The sequence below is a fragment of the Carettochelys insculpta genome, chromosome 1 (assembly GCF_033958435.1).
Source record: "Carettochelys insculpta isolate YL-2023 chromosome 1, ASM3395843v1, whole genome shotgun sequence".
Classification (NCBI taxonomy): Eukaryota; Metazoa; Chordata; order Testudines; family Carettochelyidae; genus Carettochelys; species Carettochelys insculpta.
The window spans coordinates 322,966-338,518 of NC_134137.1; the positions used below are offsets into that span (position 1 = coordinate 322,966).

At 46.1% G+C, this 15,553-nt stretch overlaps 1 protein-coding gene across 2 annotated transcripts in view; it reads left to right on the forward strand.

Annotated features, from left to right (window-relative positions):
* The first annotated feature begins 3,389 nt into the window (after nt 1–3,389).
* TPP1 (tripeptidyl peptidase 1) overlaps nt 3,390–15,553 on the forward strand; it is a 47,255-nt gene continuing 35,091 nt past the window's right edge. Inside the window, exons 1-4 of one of the 2 annotated variants that reach the window (XM_075009049.1) lie at nt 3,390–3,483; nt 4,016–4,105; nt 4,432–4,571; nt 5,659–5,809. In XM_075009049.1, coding sequence (XP_074865150.1) covers nt 3,470–3,483; nt 4,016–4,105; nt 4,432–4,571; nt 5,659–5,809 — 395 coding nt within the window. In that variant the 5' untranslated portion in view covers nt 3,390–3,469. The remainder of the gene's footprint in view (nt 3,484–4,015; nt 4,106–4,431; nt 4,572–5,658; nt 5,810–15,553) is intronic. The other variant, XM_075009117.1, reaches the window with a different exon arrangement.

The following is a 15,553-nucleotide window of genomic DNA, read 5'->3' on the forward strand; positions in this document are numbered from 1 at the left end:
CACCACCAGCAGCCACAGAGGGTCCCTGGGCTGGAACCTGGAATGAGTGGGTGGGACCTGGGTTCCCCCCAGATCACCATCTTCCCCCTGCCCACTGTCTCAAGAAGGGCAATGATATTCTGGCTGTGGGGTTAGTGGACTAAACAGAGGTCTGGAGCCCAGGAGCGAGGCTAGCCTTGCCACACTACTCTCACTCATCTTGTTTTTCTAGTGCCTGAGAAACACAGGTAGAACAGCACAGACTTTGTGAGCGATACAAAGATTGGAGAAAGGATAAATAAAAAGAACAAGAAAGTGTAAGTGCTGGAACTAGAGGTGCAGGGGAACTGCTGCATGAGTGCATGTATGCATGCATGCACACACTCACACCCACCCACCCCTGGCTTGAAGCAGTTTCCATTACTTGCAGTGTTTATAGTTTGGTTAAATGGCTTTCAGTACCCTTGCTATACAAATTGCTCCAACTCCCCTGGAAAAAAAAATTACAAAGGGAGCTGACATATGTGGGGAAAAAGGGTAGCTCAGTGGTTTCAGCATTTACCTGCTAAACCCAGGGTTGTGAGCTCAATCCTTGAGGCGGCCAGCCAGGGGTCTGAGGCAAAATAGATTTAAAAAAAAAAATCTGTCAGGGATGGTGCATGGCTCTGCCAAGAGGGCAGGGGACAGGACTCAATGATCTCCTGAGGTCTTTTCCAGTTCTATGGGAGGTGTAGCTCAATATATTTATGGCTATGTCTACACTAGCCAAAACTTCAAAACGGCCATGCAAATGGCCATTTCAAAGTTTACTAATGAAGTGCTGAAATATATATTCAGCACCTCATTAAGCATGCGGGCGGCCACGGCACTTCAAAATTGATGTGGCTCGTCCAGACCGGGCTCCTTTTTGAAAGGAACCCGGTAACTTCGAAGTCCCCTTATTCCTATGAGCACATGGGAATAAGGGGACTTCGAAGTAGCCAGTGGCCTTTCAAAAAGGAGCCCAGTTTGGATGAGATGCACGGTGGCGAGCCACATCAATTTCGAAGGGCCATGGCTGCCCGCATGCTAATGAGGCGCTGAATATGTATTTCAGCACTTCATTAGTAAACTTCAAAATGCTCATTTGCACAGCAATTTCGAAGTTTTTGGCTAGTGTAGACATGGCCAATATTTTTTATTTATTTGGTAAACTGGATGCCAGCAAACAATATGCATTTTAATATGGCCAAACCTCAACCTGTAGGAACAAAGAACACAGCCCAACCTTAGAGCCTAGGGGACCCCAGCCTATGCCGAGTCCTTTACAGAGGCACTGCAGGAGACACAGTGGATAATCAACTGAACACAAGCTCCCCGTTCATAGAATTCCAGGGCTGGAAGAGACCAGTACCCTGCCCAAATCAGGACCAACCCCAACTAAATCATCCCAGCCGTGACTGTCAAGTTGGGACTTAGAAACCTCTAGGGATGCAGATTCCACCACCTCTCTCAGTAATGCAAGCAATACTATGGCCCACAGGGCTAATGTGATCCTTGGCTTTATAACCGGAAGCAGCAGAGAGATTACTTTATTGCAGCACATGGCACTGGTGTGATCACAGTGGAACTGGGCACAGGGTTCCAGCAGCCCACAAAATCCACACGGATGTAGATAAATGGCAGAGGGTTCTGAGATGAGCCAAAAGAACAATGAAAGGGTGGGGGAATCATAGAACAATGGAGCTGGAAGAGACCTAAAAAAGCCATCAAGTCCAGCCCCATGCTCTAGGCAGGAACAAACCCATCAGATTAGCCCAGCCAGGGCTTTGTCAAGGTGAGACTTAAACACCTCCAGGGATGGAGACTCCACTACTTCTCTGGCTAGACCATTCCAATGCTTCACCGACCTCCTAGTGAAAAAGGTTTTCCTAATGTTCAATCTGGACCTTCCCAACCGCAACTTGAGACCATTGTTCCATGTTCTGCCATCCGTGACTACTGTGAACAGCCTCTTTGCAACCACTCTTCAGTAAGTTGAAGGCTGCTATCAAGTGCCCCCTCAGTCTTCTCTTCTGCAGACTAAACAGTCCCAATTCCTTCAACCTTTCTTCATAGCTCATATGCTCCAGCCCCCTAATTATTTTGGTTGCCCTCCGCTGGACCCTCTCCAGTGTATCCAGTAGTAGGCATCCTTCAGTCTGCATAGACTATGGATTGTGCCCTTTATAGTTTCAATTGAGGACTTCATTTACAGCGTCTACTGTGACTATGAAGACCCACACGAGAGTGACAGTCCTTGCTGCATCTCTTGCACATGTGGTGGGTGTCTGGCAAGTCCTTAGTGTGCTTTCTGTGCGCTCGCTTCTCCTCTGCTAGCTGTCTGATCCTCATCTCACCCTTCTGAAGGCCCTTGTGTAACCCCTGCCTCCATCTGCTGCGGTTGTCTGCTAGTTCTTCCCAGTTGTCCAGCTCGATGTCTACCTCTCTGAGGTGTCTCTTGCAGACATCTTTGTAGCGCAACTGGGGGCGTCCAGGAGGTCTTTTGCCAGAGGCTAGCTCACCATACAGGATGTCTTTTGGAATCCTTCCATCGTTCATCCTGTGGACATGGCCAAGCCAGCGGAGCCGACGCTGCCTGAGGAGGGTGTGCATGGTTGGGATTCCAGCTTGCTCGAGGACGGCGGTGTTGGTCACTCTGTCCTTCCATGGTATTCATGGACAAATGTACTCGGTCAAGATGTTGCTGAATCCCCATCAATGAGCATTGACAACTATACGTTAGAGGTCGTCCACGAGTTCGTTTAGGTTGGGTCCACCATCACTGACACCCTGTCGTTGGGACACTGAGCTAAATAGGAGGATCAGAAAAGCGGCCACAACTCTGTCCAGACTCAGCAAGAGAGTGTGGAATAACAACAAGCTGTACACTCACACCAAAATGCAAGTCTACAGAGCCTGCATCCTCAGCACCCTCCTTTATGGCAGCGAGACTTGGACCCTGTACGCCTGCCAGGAAAAGAGGCTGAACGTCTTCCACTTGCGCTGCCTCAGGCGCATCCTTGGAATATCATGGAAGGACAGGGACAGGGACAGGGACACCGCCGTGCCCGCCCCACCCTACCTGCCCTCCCCATGCTCCAGCTCTGCCCCCCGCCCCTCAGACGAACCTTCCTCTGGGCTCTCGGCGCCCTGTTCTCCGCTCTACCCCCGGGACAGGGACAGGGACAGGGACAGGGACACCGCCGTGCTCGCCCCTCCCCCGCCTGCTCTCCCCCGCCGCCCCCTCCCCATGCTCCAGCTCCGCCCCTCAGACGAACCTTCCTCTGGGCTCTCGGCGCCCTGTTCTCCGCTCTGCTCCCCCCCACCCCCGCCGGATCCCGCCCTGGCCTTTGGCCCTTGTCATGTGACTCAGGCGGGCTTTGCGCGCAGCCAGGGGCTCATGTGACCGGTTGTGCACGTGACTCAGATTCAGGCTCTGTCTGGGCACTGGGGCCGCGACCGGGACCGGATGGCCGGGGCGCGGTAACGGGGTGGGGGGAAGCTGTCTCCGGGGGGTCCGTGTGCGCGTGCTTGGGGGCTCCCCCCGCGGGGGAGGGGAGGGGAAGGGAAGGAACGGCGGGTTTGTGTAGCAGGAATAGAGGCGGGGCGGGGCGGGGCGAGGCGAGGCAAGAAACTGGTTTCCGCAGTGGGGTCGGGGGAGACACTGGGGGTCAGTGACAGGGAGGGGGTCTCTCCGGTGTGGGGAGGGGAAGTATGGCGGGGTCTCCCTGGTTGGGGGAGGGAGAAGGAGATGAGGAGTCTGGTAGGTGGGCGCTCTGAGGTGCGGGAAGGAGCTGGTTTCTTCGCGAGGGCAGGTGGTAGAAAGTGTGGAGTCAGTGAAGGGAGGGGTCTCTGGTGGGGGGAGGAGAAAGTGTGGGGAGTGTCTCCTAGGAGGGAGAAGGAGCTGAGGGGTCTGTTAGGTGGAGTTTCCCTTTATGAGAGAAGGAGGAGGAAGGAACTGCAGGAGGTGAAATGGGTTCTCTGCTCCAGCTGAAGTTGTCCACTGTCCTTGTAGAGGCAGGTTCCTGCTTGCCTTCACTGTGAGTCTTGTGGCTTGGTGGTGCTTAGCTCTGGGCTGGACCCCAGAGCAGGACCAGAATCTCCAGTAAGTTCTGCCTTGGGAATGGGGACTGAGCACCTGGGGCTGGGTTCTGTCTGCCTGAAGGCCTTCCTGTCTTGTGTAGGGTGAGCAGTTGTTCCCCAGCTTAGGGGTTCATGGATCTCCTAGTGTAACTGTGAATCTCCCCGTTCTCAACATTGCTAGCTGAGGGCCCTAAGCAAGAATATTTTTGGCCTCCCCCACAACATCTAGAAAAAAGTGAATAGGACCCCCATAGGGCTTCTCTACTTGTGCCTAGCACTAGTTCTGCTCATGCTGTTTGGGTCCTGCTCTGTCTTCCTGAGTCACTGAAGCATCCCTCTTCCTCTTAGGATCCCTGCTGGCTGGAGCCATGGGGGACGGGTTTCCCCCTTGGATGAGCTTGTGTTGACCTTTGCCCTTAGGCAGCAGAATGTGGATCATCTGGCGAAGCTGGTGGAAAGAGTCTCAGATCCTGATTCACCTCAGTATGGTAATTTCCTCCCTCCCCCAAGAGCTGGGCCTGAAGGGTCTTCTAGAGCAGGGATCTGCAACCTGTGGCTCCTTAAGGACTTCTTTGTGGGTCCCAACACTATAATTGCAAAGCTTTTAAAAAAAAAAAAAAAGAGCCCTCCTGACTATGTTTGATACTTTGGGGAACACCTAAAAGCCCTATTATGAACATCCCAAAATGTTAGAGAATTCCCACTTTAATATGTGCAGTGCATTGTGGGATATGTGTGCGCATTGTTTTTAAACTAGAGCAGGCGTGTCCAGCCCGTGGGCCGCATGCGGCCCTGAACAGCTAGTAATGCGGCCCCACAAGATGGTAAACTTTTAACATTATTATGTGATTTATATACATTAACTATATTATATATTTTATATGCGGCCCAAGACAATTCCTCTTCACTCAGTGCGGCCCAGGCAAGCCAAAAGGTTGGACACCCATGAACTAGAGCTTGCGAAAAGTATGGTTTGACATTATTTATTAAGGACTGTCCCGCATTCACATGCATTGCTGCTATTGCATTACTGTTTTTTTTTAAATTGCATTTCTAAAAAAATGGCTCTTCTTGCTCTTCTGGTTGCCAGCTCCTGTTCTAGAGGCTGCTTATGTGTCTGCCCCCAATGTTCCCTCTAACCTTTTCCATCCAAATGTGGATTTTTTCTGTTGATCTACAGAATACATTTTTATGTGCACTGAGGCATGTGCAAATATGCCCCACCAGCAGAAGCAAAAACCCTAATTGCGGGCACTCTGCTAGTCAACAGGGCAGCCTTTGACTCTCTCCTGAGTGGCCATACTTGCACAAAGCTTCCACTGCCCTGGGGAGTGTATTTCTGCCCAGCCAAGGCTGTTGCTTCTGGCTCGTGCTGTGAAGAACAGGGTCTGGGAATATAGGAGTGAAACTGCTGTGATCCAGCTGACCCCTGGGAGCCCAGGAGCTCATATGTGGAGTTGTTTCCCTGTGTGGTGAGGAGTGCTAGACTGTTCAAGCAGAGAACTGACCACCTCTCTTCTCCACTCTCTGCCAACACATCCTGGCCAATTTTCTGTTGACTGCCATGTGCTGCAGGAAAGTTCCTGTCATTGGAGGAGTTGCGCGTGCTTGTCCAGCCATCTCTTGTCACGCTCAGCACCGTGCACAAGTGGCTTGGGGCCTACGGCATCAAGGACTGCAAGACCATTAGCACCATGGACTTCCTGGAGTGCGTGATGCCAGCCAGGTGAGTCTCTTGCTGAGGGATGAGGCTGGGCTTGTCTAATGCAATTCAGTAAGACTTTATTGGTTGCACAAGCTCTGCTGGCACTATCTAAATACAAGGAAAACCCAGGCAGGCTCTGTGGTCTGTGTTGAGGCAGGGGTGTAAATCCTGGAGAAGGAACAGTGGTGGGGGCTGCATGACATTGGGCTTACTCTGTGCTGGTCTTGAGACTGGGTTATTAAGGGCAACTGCTTCTTCATTCTTATGTTCCCTGTGTTGATCAGAAAGTGCCCACAAGTCTCAAGTGTCTTTAAGACCACAAGAGACCACCAAATCATCCAGTCTAATATGAATATTGCCGCTCTGTCCTTTGGGTCTGCCTTATGATCACTGACAGCCCTAAAATACTGGGGTGAAGATGTTTCCAGGCATGTTATTTGCTCCATGGCATATCACTGGGAGATTGGGATTTGAAAGGTCTCTGGCATGATGTTAATCAGGTTGCAGGCTGATGGCGATAACGGAAATATTTTTGTAAAGCCACAACGTTGTTTCATCAAAGCACTTGATGTAAGGACTTGTCTGAGTAGATTTAACTGGTCTGATGTACATCCTTACGTAACTGAAGTGGTGAGATATCGTTCCAAATTGAATCTCATACTTTGTCAGGTATCTCTTAACAGCACAACTGTACAGCACATTTGTTAGTGACTTGACTTGTCTTCCTAGTGTCACTGTACTTTCCAATTGTCCAATGGCTTCTACTAGGCTCCTGATATATAACACAGTTTTCCCCATGCCCAGATTGTTGGCTGTCCCTGGGACATTGTCCATATTATTCCAGCCATCCAATATTAATGTGACTGCTTTTCCATGTAATTTGTTACAGGCTTTCACCCTTGAACTGTCAATAACACCATCCAAGAGTTCCCTTCCTGTTTCCTTTTGACAGTGTAGCTTGCAGCCTGGCATTAGGCAGTGGATCATTGCTTGAAAAGTTGGATGCTTAGTAACAGAAAAGGGAATGTTACAGCAGTAAAAAAGTTCTAGTATTTTAATGTCTGTCTTTTGTTTCAGTTCTGGGGATGGTTTTGCTACATATATTGTCGTTTGTGAATGAGAAATGATGCTGATGCTGCCTCATTGTCTTTGGCCCACTGAGCTTTGGTTTCCTTTTGAAGTACTTGGCAATGACGTGACTGACTTGACTTAAACCTTCATACTCCAAGTGTAGCTTAAATCCTTTTAATCCAAGTGTAGCATAGGTCATCAACAAGTCTCCTTCACTTCACTCTGTCTCGAGACAAAATTTCTAGCTGCCTCCAGGAGTGCCCTAGTTGTTGTCCTTTGGTCTCAGTAGATCTCCATGTTGTCTGAGGTCTTACTCTTTTGCATTTTCCTTGTGAGATCTTGATAGATTATGCTGGATGATGGTTTTATACAGATCTCATATGTTTTTTGAGAGTGTGGACTAGCCATCCTTTTTTTTTCTCTTGATTTGGATGTCAAGTAGTTCTTGTCCTACTCTGTTATAAAGCTCCTCATTTGTGACAAAGTCTTGCCATTTGATTGGAAAGATGTACTTTTATGAATGTCTGTAGCCTGTGATTTGAAGACTTTTTAGTACGTCAGATCTTCCATCCATACAAGAGCATACTCTTGACATTTGTGTTGAAGAGTCACAGTTCTGTCTTTGCAGATATTATTTGTGAACTCTATATGGCATGAAGAAGCTTGAATGCAGCTGTTGCATTCCCTATCCTGGCATTAATATCCTTGTCTGTTCCTCAATCTATGCCCATAACACTCTCCAAGTAGGAGAACTGCTCCACATCTTCCAGGTCATCCCCTCCCAATGTGATGGGGGTGGTGTTGGACTGGTTGATCCTCGTTGTTGTAGTTTTTGCCTTGTTGATGCTCAGTCCAGTCATTGAGGCAGTTGTCACAAAGAATGGATCACAGCAGAAACTCTGAGAAAAGTGAAAGAATGAAAGAACAGAAAAGGAGCAGTCAACAACAGCAAAAGGAGATGCCAAGGCAGAAGCTCAGAGACTATATTCAGAAGCCAACAGAGAAGTTAAAAAGGACTTTGTGGAAAACCTTGCAAAACAAGTGGAACAGACTGCAGGATGGGGAAACACGGAAGAGATGTATGACATCATACAGAAACTAGCTGGGTTACGGCATACAGTGAATCAGCCAGTGCAGGATAAGGAGGGGTATGTGCTGACGAACCCAACTGAGCATCTCACTAAATGGAATGTACATTTTGAAGAGGTACTTGGCAATGGCTGTGCATTATCATCAGTACGTACAGTCTCAGTTACCAAGATGAACTGCAAAGAATGCTTAGGGTGAAGGAACAGTAGGGCCCCAATTTTTCTCTGGTTGTGGAAAGTGTTATTTCTCAAAATTGTCTGTCAGTCCCACACTCTAGGGGGCACATGCCTTTACACGATTCCTAGTGGTCAAGGTATAACTATGAATTTAAATATCTACCTGTGCTCGATTTCTAAGGCTCAGGGCCTAACTTCCTATAGGTTTTCAGGTTCTTTTACCAATGAAAGAGCCTTACACAGTAATATTCTTACTTTCTATTTATTAACAGTTTCCAAGCAAGCAAAATACGTATGCTTAGCACAGAGTGCCTTGCTAACCAATCATGATCAAGGCCTGCAAACTTCCCCTTTGGTTGGGCTAGGTCAGTCTCATCTGGATTCTGTTTGCTGCACATCATGGTTGTGTAGAGGATTCTTTGCAGCTCTGATCTTTGGCTGTGACTTGAAGGTGATTTGTTCTTCCAGGTCTTTCCTTTTTATTATTTCTGTTCCTTCTTTTCCTTTCCTCCTGGTCTCCTCCTTGGACCCCAGTTTATATAGTGAAACTTGAGTCCTGCTTAGCTACACCTTAACCAGTCGTAACATCATATATGCCATCATGTGCCAACAATGCCCAGATGCTTTGTATATTGGACAGACTTCTAACTCCCTTAGACAAAGGGTTAATGGGCACAAAACAGACATCAAAACACTCCAGATCCACAAACCAGTTAGTCAACATTTTAATGGAATGGGGCATTCTGTCAATGACCTAAAGGTATGTTTGTTACTGAAAAAGACTTTTCGCACCGTTCTTCAAAGGGAAGCAGCTGAGCTGGCTTTTATATTCAAATTCGGCACATTAACACATGGTTTAAACCGGGACGGGAACTTTCTCAGTCACTATAGGGGCTCGTCTGCATACTTGGCTTAATCTAATTCTTGACCTCACCCCCCCACCACCCCTCCACTCTCTGATTTGCTCACCTTGATTATCTTTTTCTGATTTGTCCTTGCTTACTGTTTTTGGTTCTCTGTGCCTTAAATATTGAGTCTTTTCTGGTCTGGCTGTGGTCTGAAGAAGTGGGTCTGTCCCACGAAAGTTCACCCAATAGACTATTTTGCTAGTCTTTAAAGTGCTACTTGACTGCTTTTTGTTTCAATCGTAACATACTGTGTTATGATTATGAGGTTTAGCCAGCAGCCTAGGAGTATAAGGGTTAACCTCCTGAGCCCGGTGGGGTTGGCCTATAGGAATGTAGGTAAGAATTAAATTTTGGCTCCTCCTTCTTCTGTTCTCTGTCTTTTGCTTTCCTCTTTCCAGCCATGAGGGAGAGAGAGACAGAATATCTCCCTCCAAAAACAGGCCCTCCAATCTTCTGTAAGTAGGGTAAAGTTTAAATCAGGTGTGTCCAACCCGCGGCCTGCATGCGGCCCTGGACAGCTAGTAATGCGGCCCCACAAGATTGTAAACTTTTAACATTATTATGTGATTTATATACATTAACTATATTATATATTTTATATGCGGCCCAAGACAATTCCTCTTCACTCAGTGCGGCCCAGGCAAGCCAAAAGGTTGGACACCCATGGTTTAAATAGATCTGTTAGGCTTTATTGTTTTATGGTTTGGAAAGTGGGATCTAATGTCTGTGCACTTTTTAATAATGTTCTTTTACTCACCTTGTAGCTTAAGTTCTAGGCCCATGGTGGAGACTCCCCATGTGTTTTACTTTGTGACTCTTCCACCTAGTCATGATGCTTGCAACATAAATATTGTTGTAATAATAAAAGTTCTCTCTTTTTCTTTTTATTAACCTGGTATTGGTTAATGTTTGTGTCCCGGTTTTTTTACTTTTGGGGTTAAAATTTCCCAAGTAGTCTCTCCCTGGTTTCCTTGTTATTACTTGGGTGGTGGCAGCAAATTTTATCCCCAAAATCTAAGGGTTTTTAGGATTTTGGGAGGAGAGTTTATACAAAAACCTAGTAGATAAGGTTTTGGAGGTACTTTTGCTGACCCCCACTTCTGCATTTATTTTGCTAGAGTGGGGAAGAAGCCATAACATACTGTAACTGAATTACTTAACCAGTCATACCCCAACAAGTTGCTTGATTTACGTAGCACAATTCATGTAAAGCAAATAGAAACAATTAAAACCAGCTAGTGATGATACAAACAAATAAAAAGAAGGTGAAGACCATAACCATAAAATGAGGAGTCCGCGACCCAACTATTGATAAGGAGCTTCTTGCCAGATAGAACCCTTCTTGAGATCTGGTTCATAGTGGGGGCCATTAGGACTGGGTGTCTTTCTTACGAGGCTGGTAGAACACTATTTTAATGCAATTTAGATGGAATGTGAGTATGTGACTCTGCTTTACAGCTAATGGCTGCTGCTCTTTCAGTCTGCCTGCAGATGAAGGCCTTAGGGTACAGAAAAAGGCTACACCCTTACAAAAGTCTTGCACTGAGAAAATATAGAACTATGTGCCTTTGGCTAACGTGTATTTGGAACAGGATGCTTTGTAGGGTATCTTAAAAGTTGGAGTGTTGGATTGAATTCTAACAGAAATGCTGGTAGGAACTGATATTCTGAGCATGTCCAAATGACCGTACCATCTAGGTCAGAACCCTGTCTTCATGTTCCTTTGTCTTCTGACAGTGGCCAATACCAGATGCATCAGATGGAATGAACAAAACAGGGCTGTCCGTAGGGGGTCACTGGGCCTGCAGCAACCCTCTCAGGACCCCACGGGTGAGGCCAAAGTTAGGCCCCACCCCTGCTCCATCCCTTTCCTCAAACCCTGCCCAGCTGTGCCTGTGCCCTGCCCTCACCCCTCCCATGACCAGTGAAAGCCAGAGGTTACAAGACCTGGTTCAGAGCAGCAGCAGTGCACGTTCAGCATGGGGTGGGATCCAGAGTGGCCTGGAAGCCTGCTCTGCTCTGCCACACCACCCTCTCCACCCTGCTGTGCTGGGCTTCTCTGCACAGCGAGAAGCAGAATGCCCTGAGGTCCAGTCACTTTGCTTCCCATTGCCATGATGAAGCTAAGCACAGCCAGCCAGAAGAGGATGGCTTGATGGAGTGTAGCAGGCTGCTGGGCTGCCCTGGCTCCCACCGTCACAGTGAGTTGGGGAGGTGTGACCACTGCTCCTGCCATGTGCCAGGTGCCCTGTGAACTTGGAAGAGCTGTGTGACATGCGTACCAATGTATCTTTTTCTGCTTGTTGTGCATGGGATGGCTCTGAGGGCAACTTACCAAGTGATCCATGAGACCCAGTGCGTGCAGGTTCTTAACATGTGTACCGGACATGAGGAAGCTGGGAGCAATCCATTTTTGATCGGATGTTGACTAATAGGGATGAATTAGTTGTGGATATGAAGAACTTAGAAGCGATCTTGATCTGATACAATTCAAGATTCTGTGGAATTGCACATGAGAACAGCAAAATGTGGGCTGTGAATTTCCACCAGCTCAAAGATCTCTCTGGACTGAGCCATTGATCGATGGATCTCATCTTCTATCAGGCTGTTGACGAGCAACTAAACCAATCCTTGATTAGTAGAGCCCATTACAGATGTCACATAAAAAAAATCATATAACGCCTGTAGTTGGCAGTTTTCTTCAGATCCTATGCTTTCCCTGTGATGCCTGGATATTTTGTGGCGTAAAGCATTTGAGATCCTGTTATACTGGTTTGCTGCCATGACTATCTGTGCTGAGGCAGAATTTTGAGATCATTGGGAGATATGCCATATGACTTCGTTGGCCTTTTCAATGTGTTATAGTCCTTATACTGACCACCAATAGAACGCTGTCCATGAGTAAGCTAGCCATAGAAGACCATCTTTGTTATCCACTTATCTTCCATCCTCATAACTTGACTAATCCAGCAAAACTGTTCATAGGCATTGTTTCCATACCCATGACACCACATAGCTTAAGAACCTCAGTGTTAGAATTTTGTCCCACCAATTCACGTGGGCGATCTTCCTCAGACAGTGCATGTGGAACTGATGGAGTTTCAAAACATGGTAGTGATGTATTATCCATGACTCCGAGCCATACAGCAGCATATTCAGAACAACTGCCTGATAAACTCCATACCAAGGTAGCAGTTTAACACCATGGTCATTCCATAAGTCAGTTTTCCAAAGGCATCGCTGGCTTTGGCTAATTGAGCAGATACATTATCATCTGCATTTATGCTAGAGGATACTACGCTTCTGAGGTAGCAGAACTGGAGTACCTCATATCAAAGGAGGAAGTTGACATAATAGGCATCTCAGAAACATGGTGGAATGAGGACAATCAGTGGGACACTATCATACCGGGATATAAATTATATCGGAAAGACAGAACAGATCGTGCGGGTGGCGGAGTGGTACTATATGTGAAGGATAATATAGAATCAAATGAAGTAAAAATCCTAAAGGAATCAAAATGTTCCATAGAATCATTATGGATAACAATTCATTCCTCTAATATGAATATGGCATTAGGAATATATTACCGACCACCTAACCAGGACAGTGATAGTGATGCTGAAATGTTAAGGGAGATTAGAGAGGCTATCAAAATAAAAAACACAGTAATAATAGGAGATTTCAATTATCCCCATATTGATTGGGTGCATGTCACCTCAGGACGGGATTCGGAGATTAAATTTCTTGATGCCTTAAATGACTGCTTCTTGGAGCAGCTAGTACAGGAACCCACAAGGGGAGAGTCAATTCTCGATCTAGTCTTGACTGGAACGCAGGATCTGGTCCAAGAGGTAACTGTTACTGGACCGCTTGGAAATAGTGACCACAATATAATAACTTTTAATATTCCTGTGTTGGGAAGAACACCGCAGCGGTCAAACACTCTGGCATTTAATTTCAAAAAGGGGAATTACACTAAAATGAGGAAGCTAGTTAAACAGAAACTAAAAGGTAGAGTAATTAAACTAAAATCCCTGGAAGCTGCATGGAAACTGTTTAAAGACACCATACTAGAGGCCCAACTTAAATGTATACCCCAAATAAAAAAACACAGTAAGAGACCTAACAAAGAACCACCATGGCTAAACAGCCATGTTAAAAAGGCAGTGAGAGAGAAAAGGGCAGCTTTTAAAAAGTGGAAGTCAAATCCTAGTGAGGAAAATAGAAAGGAACATAAACACTCCCAAATTAAGTGTCATAACGTAGTAAGAAAAGCCAAAAAAGATTTTGAGGAACAGCTAGCCAAAAATTCAAAAAACGATAGTAAAATGTTTTTTAAATACATTAGGAGCAGGAAGCCCGCTAAAAAAGCAGTGGGGCCCTTGGACGATAAAGATATAAAAGGAGTGATCAAGGAAGACAGTGCCATTGCGGAGCGATTAAATGATTTCTTTGCTTCAGTCTTCACGGCTGAGGATGTTACAGAGGTTCCTAAATCTGAGCCAGCCTTTTTAGGTGACAAATCTGAGGAACTCACTCAGATTGAAGTGACATTAGAGGAGGTTTTGGAGTTAATTGATAAGCTGAATAGTAACAAGTCTCCAGGACCAGACGGCATTCACCCAAGGGTTCTGAAAGAACTCAAATGTGAAATTGCGGAGTTATTAACAGTGGTTTGTAACCTATCCTTTAAATCCACTTTGGTACCGAATGACTGGAAGACGGCCAATATAACGCCAATATTTAAAAAAGGCTCTAGAGGAGACCCTGGCAATTATAGACCGATAAGTTTAACATCAGTACCAGGCAAATTAGTAGAAACACTAGTAAAGAATAAAATTGCAAGGCACGTAGAAGAGCACGAATTGTTGGGCAAAAGTCAGCATGGTTTCTGCAGAGGGAAGTTGTGTCTAACTAATCTATTAGAATTCTTTGAAGGGGTTAATAAACATGCAGACAAGGGGCACCCAGTGGACATAATATACCTAGATTTCCAGAAAGCCTTTGACACGGTCCCACACCAAAGGCTTTTATGTAAATTAGGTGGTCGTGGGATAGGAGGAAAGATCCTTTCATGGATCGGGAATTGGTTAAAAGACAGAAAACAAAGGGTGGGAATAAATGGTACATTTTCACAATGGAGGAGGGTAACTAGTGGTGTTCCCCAGGGGTCAGTCCTGGGACCAATCCTGTTCAACTTGTTCATCAATGATCTAGAAAATGAGGTAAGCAGTGAGGTGGCAAAGTTTGCAGATGACACCAAGTTGTTCAGGACAGTCAAAAGCAAAAGGGATTGTGAAGAACTACAAAAAGATCTCAGCAAACTGAGTGATTGGGCAGCAAAATGGCAAATGAAATTTAATGTGGGTAAGTGTAAGGTAATGCATGTTGGAAAAAATAACCCAAATTACACGTACTACATGATGGGGTCAAATTTAGCTACGACAGATCAGGAAAGGGATCTTGGAGTTATAATGGATAGTTCTCTGAAGACATCCACGCAGTGTGCAGCGGCAGTTAGTAAGGCAAATAGGATGTTAGGAATTATTAAAAAAGGGATCGATAATAAGACAAAAGATATCATACTTCCCCTATATAAAACTATGGTACGCCCACATCTTGAGTGCTGCGTGCAGATGTGGTCTCCTCACCTCAAAAAAGATATATTGGCATTAGAAAAGGTTCAGAAAAGGGCGACTAAGATGATTAGGGGCTTGGAACGGGTCCCATATGGGGAGAGGCTAGAGAGACTGGGACTTTTCAGTTTGGAAAAGAGGCGATTGAGGGGCGATATGATAGAGGTATATAAAATCATGAATGGTGTGGAGAAAGTGAATATAGAAAAATTATTTACCTTTTCCCATAATACAAGAACTAGGGGACACCAAATGAAATTGATGGGTAGTAGGTTCAAAACTAATAAAAGGAAATTTTTCTGCACACAGCGCACAGTCAACCTGTGGAACTCCTTGCCCAAGGAGGCTGTGAAGGCCAGGACTCTATTAGGGTTTAAAAAAGAGCTTGATAAATTTTTGCAGGTTAGGTCCATAAATGGCTATTAGCCAGGGATAAAGTATGGTGCCCTAGCCTTCAGAACAAGGGCAGGAGATGGATGGCGGGAGATAAATCACTTGATCATTGTCTTCTGTTCTCCTTCTCTGGGGCACCTGGCATTGGCCATCATCGGCAGATGGGATGCTGGGCTGGATGGACCTTTGGTCTGACCCAGTATGGCCATTCTTATGTTCTTATGTAACTTGTGAACAGCCTTAAGGATGGTGCCAGCAGCCATGATCTCTGGAGTGCTGGGCCTTTTCTGAACAGGCTGAAGCATAACCTCTGCATTTCTGAGGTTACCTGTGAGTCCAAAATGGTGAGCAGAAGTAACTGATCAAAAACCTCCTGTGCATCCTTGACTGAATGAGACAACAGTGCACAGTCATCATCAAGTGGAAGCTCACAGATAGTTGTAGTAACCACTTTGGTATGAGCCTGAAGTCTCTGGAGGTTGGAAAGAG